This window comes from Daucus carota, chromosome 4 (genome assembly GCF_001625215.2).
Source record: "Daucus carota subsp. sativus chromosome 4, DH1 v3.0, whole genome shotgun sequence".
Taxonomy (NCBI): domain Eukaryota; kingdom Viridiplantae; phylum Streptophyta; class Magnoliopsida; order Apiales; family Apiaceae; genus Daucus; species Daucus carota.
The window spans coordinates 28211902-28222932 of NC_030384.2; the positions used below are offsets into that span (position 1 = coordinate 28211902).

The following is an 11031-nucleotide window of genomic DNA, read 5'->3' on the forward strand; positions in this document are numbered from 1 at the left end:
GTGAATAGTATATTTTTTCATTCGATGGTCTGAAAAAGTGGAATTTTTTTTTTCATTGGTTAAGGGTTAGATACTCGTATAGTTTCATAAATTATTATACAGATGAGAATTTAAGTGATCAAATGATTATAAACACTTTATCAGACTATATAACTCATGATCACATTATTACATTTGTAAATTTAATAATATAGTATAGATTTGAATGCATTATTATAGAAATGGCGAATCAAAATTAATCGTCTAATCCATGATTTAGTATTTACCTGAATTTTATAGATAAATCTAAAATATTTAATTAAACCGAAATGTAGTATGTAAATCGACAAAATATTTTTTAAAAATTAATTGGGAATTCTTGTATAAATTAGGAATAAATTAGAATTTTCAGAACACAATTTGTCTGTCATAACTCGCATTTAAATGAGTATATATTTTCTTTTAACTTATTTATTAAGAATTATTAACATATTCCATGATTTTTTTCATAGCAAGAAGTCCTAAAATAACCTTTCTATATATGCCGAAACTTTTAATAGTGTATATAAGAACAATTCTAACCGGGCAATGAATTGACACTGAAAATAAAATATATACATAACCTTCATAAAATCTCACATTCTAAAGCCACACTTCCCTTATTTATAAATTTAGTCAAACCTTATAAATGATAATATATGTTGAAGGTCTGTAACAAATGTCACCTAATCTATTATCATGTTAATTTCCTAATTAGAGGAAAGCTGTTCATGGGTTAAAGTGGTTTAGAGTTAGTCAAGTAAAAAACTTGTCATAAAATAAAGAATTATGTAAACGTATAATGCCTCAGTTCTCACTTCTCATCACTATACATTACATCGCCTCTTACATCAAGAGCCGTTAAGTATCCACTGGTTTCCTGGTTTCCTCCTTCCTGCAGAGCACATAGTATAAAATCAACCAGGTAACTTATACATACAAAAAAGTTAGCAACACAGGAACTGTAAGATCTGGGCCATCCGGAGCCAGATAAACTGACCAAGTGGAACTTCTGTTAGAAGATTAGTATATTAGTTACGCGCAACAACGGAACCTCTTCAACTGGAAAGTTGGAACCTGCCTCTGGGCTTTTTTCTTCTCCAGCCCTGAAAATGACAAAAAAAAAAAAAAAAAAACTCACACTAGCATGTTCACAACTTTGTGTACAACTTTCAGATAAAAATATTTTTAATTTAAAAATCAACAGTAGTTGAGAGAATCTCTTACCAAGGCTGCGTAGTACACAAATGTCAATCCGGCTAAAACAATAAATGTAATTTGGAACACGTTATACCTGAATGCAAATTCATTACTTTTAGTATCATTAGGTGACTGATTCTAATGTTATGTAACATATTTAAAAAGTTGTCTAACTTGTATAGATATTTGATCCCACGGAGAGATTGCAAGGTGTGACCAAATATTTCTTGAGCAGAGGTAGCTTGAGCATAGTATGCAAATGCAGTGGAACAGAACTGAATGACACTGTCACGGAGTGCACCAACAATCACTCTAAGCTGTCACTTAACAAGAATTATACAGAAAGGAAAGACAAGATTCATAATATTATATTCCTACCGAGATGACTGTTCTACGCTATTTCCTAAAGCAGTTACCGGGATATAAAATTAAAAAGATCCTGTACACTACTTCACAATATACAAATAGGCAATGGTCCTGAATCCGATATATTGTTATACCAGTATCCACCCTCTCTTCCGGTGGGAGGTTGAGGGTTCAATCCTCCTTCCCGCATAAGTTATTAATTATATTTTGATAAGTGTGAATACACAATTTATTATGGAAACAAATAACTTTTATAATTACAAGTCAATTAGTGTAATAAAATTGCTTCTAAAGATTATTATGTCTCTTTTTAGTCCAAACCTTGGAATTCAATATAAGTGATTACATCTAAGCGGCCGAGTGAAAGCTAAATCAGTAAAAGCAGACATGCAACTAACTTAATGAACTGAAGGGGTGCCAAGACCTAGTTTAAGAACAATGGCCTATACACATATATATCATAACATTCCCCGTCTACAATTATGCTTGTAGCCTTGTACACTGTTGCTGGGTATACAAAAATGACAAATACTGTACATGAAATATAAATGAACTTGTAAGTTTAATATATTTGGAAAAAATTGTAAGTTTCCATGCAGTTGAGTTTTCTTAGCAGGCCAGTAGTAGTAACCCATTAATTTTCAGAATCTTAATTTAATTGAACCTGGGATTTAAATGTACGAAAATGCAAACCTGATGGAGCAAAGAAGAATGAGACCGACATTGAAGAGAAAGGAGTTCATGAGAGTTGCTCCCCACCTGTCACAATGTGAAAGAATAAATAATTGTCACATTAACAGTTGAATGGATATAGAATATAGATAACCTACTAAATATAAAGCACAAAGTACAAAGCCACCAAAAATATTATTACTTCATAGGATGTATGGTGATAAAAACCAATCTCAAGCCCAGCATCGTTGCCCCAGCAATCACAGCAAGCAGAAGATACAGGCAGAAGAATGCAAATGCAGCAGTGCCCAGCAGACCTAATTGGAGAAATAAATTTCATGATGATCATTTGTGATATAATTTCAAAAGGGAAAACAATATTTAAAAAGTGGGTCGCTTCAAAATTATTGTAGTACCCCAAATGTCATCCAACTTAATGAAAACCTCATTTAAAAATGAAGAAAGAGGGGGATCAATCAATAGATATATCACAATATGTATAATCCAAGCAATTGACACCACCAACCTGTCAAAAAGAAGTGGAATGAACATTGTAATTCAGCAAAGATTTTGGCGCACACAGCAAACAAAAACAATAAAAAATAGTAGAGGACAACAAACAAAAAGAAATAAGTGTAGAGTTATCAAATTTTATCTATAATCCATCATTAAAATAATTGTGTTAGCATTACCTTGATATTTCAGTACACTAAAACAAATGTAGATATATACACATCATCTTTATATATAATACAGACAGCCACCCTATTTACTATTTATGCATACAAAAGAGGATAACAAGAAGAATATGACCATAGATGCTTATTGTACAAATTGTTAAATTGGAAAAAATTATCTATTCAGTTAATTTTTCTGCCTAACAGGTTAAAGGTACCAGTTTCAACTAGCCAAGACTTGTGGAAGAGATACAGCCCCAACCCATGTTTCACACCAACAACTTTGACTATATTTGTATGAAACAAACTAAATCTTTCTATATCATATTCATAGTGTAAACTTGTAATATAACTTAATATAGTAAACAAAGTAATATTTCCATAAAAGATGAATCTGCCACAATTTCTTTCGTCGTCACTTTATCCATAAAAAATATTAAACAAATCAGCAGATACTTTTCCTCTCGAGAAATATACATACTGTAATTGTTCATGCTCAACAGAATGGCTTGAGTACAAAAATACAGGTGAACAGTGAAGGTTAAACAACAGAAACATGCAGCTCATATATTAAAACTTAGTCCTGTCAACTGCATCTATCGATAGTGCTCAACAATCAACATTAAAAGAGACAGCATAACCAAGACCTCTTACCCCAAAACTCCCAACACAAGTTTGGCCAAATACCCAAGAACAGTCATAGCCCATGTTGTCTCGGCCTAAATATATAACACATAATATTAATACAACCAGATTTTATAGTTCAAAACAGACACTATCAAGTAGGCAAAAACTTCATATTCATCACCTGTTCACCTTGAGGATACATTTCTTCTAATGCCTTGACATCTTCTTCAAGAAGATGCACCTCCTGCATTAAATGGAAGAGGCATTAGTGAGCACACAAAGTCCAGGAAACCTCTCAAGAGTCTCAGGAAGATATGCATTCCTTTCCAGAATAAATTGAATGCATTTCAGTTATGTTCAGACTAATGTACCTTTTCTAATGCTTTGGTATTTTTACGCCACTTGCTTCCTTTAGATCCACTTTTTTCTTCCTGATGCAAAGCATCGGCAGCTTTCTTCAATTCCCTGGCCTTCTTACCTAGTTCTGTAGCTTCCTATATAAGATAGAGTCAAACACCCAAAAAAAATCCACTGCTACCTTTGCCAAAAATTATAGAAGTTGAATATATACCTTGATATATTGTGAGCGAGTAATAACAGCCTTCGGACGCCTTACGAAGGAAAAGATAAGTCCCAGCGGTAAACAAGCAATTCCAACACCGCCAAATATCTAAACAGACATAGAAGACGAATTAAATTCATTTAAAAGGAAAAGAAAAAACAAAATATGCTCTTGGTTGACACATCAAAACATGCTAGCTTAGGAGAACACCTAATCCCAGAATAGGTTACATATTAGTAGATGAAATTCCCTCTGTCCCACCCATATCTTTACGCTTCCCTCTTTTGGATGTCCCTCACAATTCATTACATATCAAAGTTTTCTAAAAGAATTAAACTTTTATAATATAAAAACGAATCTCACCCACTACTTTCTTCCACATTTCCTGATCTATCAATTAAATATTGATGAGTCCCACCACTATACCTACTTTTCTTACTCATTCAACCTACTTCATACAGTTTTCTTAGAGCATCTCCAGTGGTAAACTCCCATAGCTATAATTAACTAGGTGACATCTATGTGGCATCTAGGTGACACTTTTAGAGATTATGTTAAAATTCTACAACTTCAACCCTCTACCCCCTTGCCAAATAATATAGCTAACCACAAAGAATTTCACACAGAACTAAAGATCAAATGAATCCATAGCCACAAAGAATTGGTTTGTTTATGCTTTATCTAAAAAAGGAGTCACCAAATCTGTCATGTTTAAGCAACTTAAGACCTTCAATTTTAATATATAAAGAATTACTGAAGTTATCTTTTTACAAAAGTGAAGTTTAAGAATTAATACTGTGTCTAGATTTAAGTCAGCACCTCGAAGAAATAGAGTCACCAAACCCATGTCACTCACTATCTATGATAATTGACAAAGAGTGTGATACAGAGTAGTAATTAACTAATTATACACATTCATATTGCAGCATAGACAAATAGTCACACTGTTACAGTGTAGCCAATAGTCATCAGAAAAATCCAAGGAACCGAGTGAAACATACTGAGAAAAGTACAGAGCCAACAATTGTGGCCAGAGCAACAATATATTCTGGGAAAGTGGCATGCTTTGTCCAAGTTGTTTCTAATGAAGAATCGCCAGTGAATGCAGAACACTGTGAATGAGAAGGAGCAACAGAATTCTTAAAATAAAGAAACAAGCCATTACAATTTTACAGAAGTCCTAAGCAAGAACAAAAAACATAGAAGAGGTCTAATCATCTCTTTCCTCACCTCACGTGCACCATTTCCAATACATTGCTGGCCACTTGTAAAACTTGACCAAGTACTGGGAAAGGACTCTGTGGCAGAAGTGAGGTGTCTAACAGTGAAGTCTACTTTTCCAACAAGACCTGGTGATTAAATGGGAAAGCAAAATATTATCAACATAACCAGGCAAGATGAAGACAACATCACTTAAGCAAAGGTTCGCTATCTGGAAAAAAAAGTGGAACATTAATTCTGGAACACATTTCAATATTGAGTAGTATACAAAAAAGTTTGGGATACAATGTCATTATTATCAATACTTTACTATACTTTTTTGGAAATTGTCATGTTTAGTTTAAGACATGGTAAAAGGTCAATTCAGTAAAGCATGTAAGCCCTAGATAGCATAAAAGCAAATCAAATATCCTGAAAAACCGAGAAACGAATTAACAATAAATAATCAATTCAAGCAAGAAAAAAGGCCAAGAGAATCAAGTACTCTCAACCATAACATGGGTCAAGAAGCTTTAAATCATGGATCATGAACCACGCACATCCAGCATTTACAACACGAGAAAAAATAAAAAATCAATGCATCTTGTAACTATAGATACTTTAAGAGTGACGTCATTATATTTATATTCTGATAGAGCAATGCATTTTACACATACTAAACCTAAATTTACAAATCAACCTCAGATTAATGAAATAGAAACCCCAGCTATAAACTTGACAATACATTACCATCCAATATTCAGTTTGTTGTCCTTATAGATACTTAATGCTTCAAAAATTATGAGTGACATACTCATACTTACATAGCAATGTAACTACGTAACCGATTCAACCTAAACTAAATGTAAGGCAAATCTAACCACAAATCAACCTCACTCTATCTACCTGAACTCGCAACTATAAACTTCCAGAAAATTAACAGTCTAACATTCAATTATGTTACGCTTATAAATTCTTTACAAGTACTCATACTTGTATAGCAAGGCACCTAATAGATTCAACAAGTAACATACTCATAGTGAAGCACTTGATTGCTTCTACATTACAAGTGACATTTCAAACTTGAATACCAATGCACTTAATTACGCTTATATATGCTTTACAAGTGACATACTCATTTTTATATAGCAATGCACTTAATTACACTAATTGATGCTTTTACGACAGACATACACATACTTAAATAACAATGCACGTAATTATCCTTATAAATGTTTTACGAGTGACATAATCTGATAATCATACTTATATATCCCAAACTAAACTGGCAACTGCCAAAACTAACCGTACAGAATCCCGAGCACAAGAGCCACAACCACCGCACTCGTACCCACCCACGCCAACGCACTCTTCAACCGCTTCCCTACACTCCTGCACACACACATTCCACACACATCAACACAAAATCACAGCATTACACAAATTCACACAACGCAAACTAACTCCACCGCATTACTTATCCTGATCGCCCTCGTAATAAAACATCGCAAATGGAACGAAGAAAAACACGAGCACGACATCAACGATATAAACCGCGAGCCACAAATCCTTCATCGGCAGCGTGAAATTGCAAGCTCCGTTGTAAACAGCGTGTTTACAAGCTTGCCGATTGGCCACGTCAGCAGGCAACATGAGAATCGACAAAAGCGAGACAGTCAAGCCGAGAACAACTACAAATTTGGGGAAATAAGCTTGGTTCTTATCATCGGGGTGTTGATAATTGATCAGGAGATAAATGTTGATGATGAAAACGAGGAAGGAGACGATGATTGCTATGAGTAGGAGAGCGAGATTGAAATCGCCCATGGAGTTAGGGTTTTGAAGTGAGTTGTTAGATCTGGGATGTGCGCGGGGTTTCTCCGGTGGGATGTGAGAAACGACGAGACATGGAAATGTTGTGAGTTTTTCGCGATTTTTTTCAGTTTGGTTTTGGATTTGTTTGTTGAATTAACATGTTAATCAATCATGCTAGCTTATAACGTCCCGGGACGAGTTTAAATAATTTTTTAATTTATTATTTATCTTCTTTATATCTTTATACTATATCTTTATATTTATATAAAGGAGGTTTCTGGAGAGGATTTCGTTTTGGTTACGTGGCATGCTTCACATCTTTTTAAATAATTTCTCTCAATTTCTAGAATTTTGGTGTTTTCTTTTCGTGATTTCGTAACACCTATGAAAGAAAGATGAAGGGGTGCACTGCTAAAGTTAAATCAGTTTAATAGCTCTTGGTTCGTTTTGGTTACGTGGCATGCTTCACATCTTTTTAAATAATTTCTCTCAATTTCTAGAATTTTGGTGTTTTCTTTTCGTGATTTCGTAACACCTATGAAAGAAAGATGAAGGGGTGCACTGCTAAAGTTAAATCAGTTTAATAGCTCTTGGCCTCCCACTTACTTCATATATTTTTTTCCCGGTATTATAAAAAGGGCTTGTATGTTCGCCTTCATTTCTGCAGATTGATCGAGAGCGTGAAGGTGAACAGATAGGCTGGGTTTTGTTCAAATTTTCAGAACATGTATATAAGAAAGCTTTGCCGCAATTGCCCAGTCTTCTCGGAGCATATACACCGTATGTGCAAGTATTATAAGAGCAACAGCTTTATATCATGATCTCTTTGTCTACTTAAAAGAGTCATTACCCATATGAAGGCAGATGATCTTGCTCCTACTAATGCTATCAAAGTGTCTGCTGCTGTTGAACTCAAGGTTTTGAGCTTTCTTTTTTATATTTTTCTACTTTTTTTAATATTTTTACATATACATACACTGATACACATTCTTTAATTTTGTCCAAGTTGATGGCTTTGTTGATATGAGTTTTAGATTAGATGTTGTGCCACGCGAAATTTTTTCGGCTGGTTTTGTTTCTTTGTCAGCAAAAAGTTCACATTTTTAAGCACATCTTGTTTCTTGGATAGAAGAGTGCACATTTATAAGAAGATTTTTGTTTCTTTGTTAGCATAATTTGTTTCTTTGTCAAGAATAGATTTTAGATTTGAGGGTGATAACAAGTTAATGGAACATATTCCTAAATCACATATAAAATAGGACATTATAGCAAACAAACTCATTGATCTGGGACATAATATATAATGTAGAGTTAGTTGATAGCTAAAGAATATGATCTCCGGAAAAATTGCATGCTATCTGAGTTCGATATTAGTAATTATGAAAGTTTCAAGGATACCATCATGCAACCGGTTGCCTCTATTATTCTCAACAATCAATCACCTAGAATAATACTTGTACTCTACAAGCTGGCATCACAATACATGTTGTATCTGAAACTATATGCTATAGAGAGGTATTGCTGCTATGTACTGTTTACATTCTTTTATTACATTGTGACTTGCAAAAGTCTAAAAATTAGCCATTCCCTCGATATAGTAGAATGTAGGAACATACGGAAAAACCCTGCAAGAAGGCAACGAGATTATATGTTGGATTTCGCCGCTTGTGGAATTAAGAATATTGTAATCATTTACGCTTCCGCTTTCCCCAGCCCCCATCCCCACAATTTTGTTCTCATCTAAACAGAATACACAATTTCCCACGTCCGGAAGCACTGTGCAGTAATACCAGGCTGCAAACTCCTCATCAAGGACATAAATGCTGTCAGTTCCAACAATAACACCAACCTGGTTATTCCACCAAACCGATTTCATACTGAGTTCAGCCCCTTCTAATTCCGGAACTGCCTTTAGACGGCAATCACGAAAATCCAACCAAAAGTTAATCTCCGGCTCTGTAGCAAACGCATCTACAAATGTGACGAGAGCTTTCGGCAAAAATAACACACCACCAAGACGATCGGAGACTTTCATTGGCCCCAAGTCAACAACTTCCCAATTTGCAGAATTTACAGAACAAACGCGAAGCGCATGTATCTTTTTGGGTCCCGGAGCATCCAAGCTCGTAAGCCTTTGATCCCATCTCAACAATTGTACGATCTTTAAGTCATCAGTCCATTCATCATAAAAGAATCCAGAAGTTACAGAAGCTTGCTCACAATCTGGTACAAAAATATAAGGGGCCCCAACCTCTTTATAATGTTTTGTTAAGGGGTTTAGCAGGATGTATCTAGAGGGAGAACTGGTGATATAGAGGCATATAATACCACTGGAAGATCCCACTACAGTTGGGACTTCCCCCTGCTTTAAAAAATCTGGGTAGTCAGTGAAAATTGGAACAGCATGTTTTATACCAGAATTCAAGATTGGAACAATTATACACCTAGACTGACACAGTTGGCGGCTCTCTGGGGATAACAAAACTGAAACAGAGTACGGAATCGGGCTTACATCAAATAAAATTGAAGTGTGTTTAGGTGTAGGATTTTTAGGTGGGTTGAATAACATCAGTCTGGGTCCCTCATGCAAAAGAAAGGAGGCCCAACTCCTAGCCACCAAAACCAGGGGAAGAACATCTAGGCTGTTCAACTTAGGCAGAATTTGTAGAAAGATAATATCTTCCGGCAGTTCCAGTAGGGGCTCAATTCCTTTATCATTATCCTTTGAATTCTCTGATGGTTTTTGCTTGCTCGTCTCAGCTGTAATGTGAACAAATAAACTTCTGTACAAACTTTTTCCATTTCATACTAAACTATGTACAAACCTCTTAATTAATTACACATTGTACATAACATTGTACTAAGCTCTTAAAAGATGTGATCGTTTTACTACACATGGAAATAAATATAAATAAAAAGTTCACATTAATACATTATACTTCTAAATCAGGTGCATGGTGGAGAAGATTACTATTAAGTCCTTCAGAGATGGAAGAGACGGAAGTTGCTGGTTGAATCTGAATCTGCTCCAGCCTGGCACTAATATCTCTCACCTAATATGGGGTATCATTATTAAAACATTGTGAATGAAAATAAATTGCAAAAGCCAACAACTAAATTCGAAGTAGCACTTAAAATATAACCGAGGATGCCACCGCACCCTTCAGTATATAGCAATAGAGCTACTCATTCTATGGTGCTCCTACCCAGCAAACAATCCTATCTCAGTAGTAAAGTTTGTTTGAAAATTAATCAGAGTAGATATGCTTAGCAATGAAGGAGAAATTTTACAAGATAGAGAAGGAATCTTTATATTTATATAAAGGAGGTTTCTGGAGAGGATTTCGTTTTGGTTACGTGGCATGCTTCACATCTTTTTAAATAATTTCTCTCAATTTCTAGAATTTTGGTGTTTTCTTTTCGTGATTTCGTAACACCTATGAAAGAAAGATGAAGGGGTGCACTGCTAAAGTTAAATCAGTTTAATAGCTCTTGGTTCGTTTTGGTTACGTGGCATGCTTCACATCTTTTTAAATAATTTCTCTCAATTTCTTGAATTTTGGTGTTTTCTTTTCGTGATTTCGTAACACCTATGAAAGAAAGATGAAGGGGTGCACTGCTAAAGTTAAATCAGTTTAATAGCTCTTGGCCTCCCACTTACTTCATATATTTTTTTCCCGGTATTATAAAAAGGGCTTGTATGTTCGCCTTCATTTCTGCAGATTGATCGAGAGCGTGAAGGTGAACAGATAGGCTGGGTTTTGTTCAAATTTTCAGAACATGTATATAAGAAAGCTTTGCCGCAATTGCCCAGTCTTCTCGGAGCATATACACCGTATGTGCAAGTATTATAAGAGCAACAGCTTTATATCATGATCTCTTTGTCTACTTAAA

The 11031-nt window shown here is 34.9% G+C and overlaps 2 protein-coding genes across 2 annotated transcripts; both read right to left on the reverse strand.

Moving 5' to 3' along the window:
• Window positions 1-770: 770 nt before the first annotated feature.
• Window positions 771-7308, reverse strand: LOC108216675 (LIMR family protein At5g01460). The gene is made up of 15 exons (XM_064090997.1): window positions 6800-7308; window positions 6629-6714; window positions 5353-5471; window positions 5124-5234; window positions 4132-4230; window positions 3932-4054; window positions 3742-3804; window positions 3588-3652; window positions 2673-2782; window positions 2459-2573; window positions 2278-2343; window positions 1393-1503; window positions 1246-1312; window positions 1019-1124; window positions 771-913 (listed from the first exon to the last, which is right to left on the reverse strand). The coding sequence occupies exons 1-14, from the start codon at window positions 7147-7149 to the stop codon at window positions 1077-1079; spliced, it is 1533 nt and encodes a 510-aa protein (XP_063947067.1). The 5' UTR covers window positions 7150-7308; the 3' UTR covers window positions 771-913; window positions 1019-1076.
• Window positions 7309-8479: 1171 nt separating this feature from the next.
• On the reverse strand, window positions 8480-10360 carry LOC135152030 (uncharacterized). Its single transcript, XM_064091386.1, has 2 exons — window positions 10109-10360; window positions 8480-9897 (listed from the first exon to the last, which is right to left on the reverse strand). The coding sequence occupies exon 2, from the start codon at window positions 9704-9706 to the stop codon at window positions 8708-8710; it is 999 nt and encodes a 332-aa protein (XP_063947456.1). The 5' UTR covers window positions 9707-9897; window positions 10109-10360; the 3' UTR covers window positions 8480-8707.
• Window positions 10361-11031: the final 671 nt, after the last annotated feature.

Coding starts and splice junctions, on each gene's coding strand:
- LOC108216675 (XM_064090997.1), bottom strand. CDS start 7,149: ATGGGCGATTTCAATCTCGCTCTCCTACTCATAGCAATCATCGTCTCC. Junction 5,472..6,628: donor TGTGCTCGGGATTCTGTACG/GTTAGTTTTGGC, acceptor TTTAATCACCAG/GTCTTGTTGGAAAAGTAGAC. Junction 2,783..3,587: donor CTTGTGTTGGGAGTTTTGGG/GTAAGAGGTCTT, acceptor TCTTTTTGACAG/GTTGGTGGTGTCAATTGCTT.
- LOC135152030 (XM_064091386.1), bottom strand. CDS start 9,706: ATGTTATTCAACCCACCTAAAAATCCTACACCTAAACACACTTCAATT.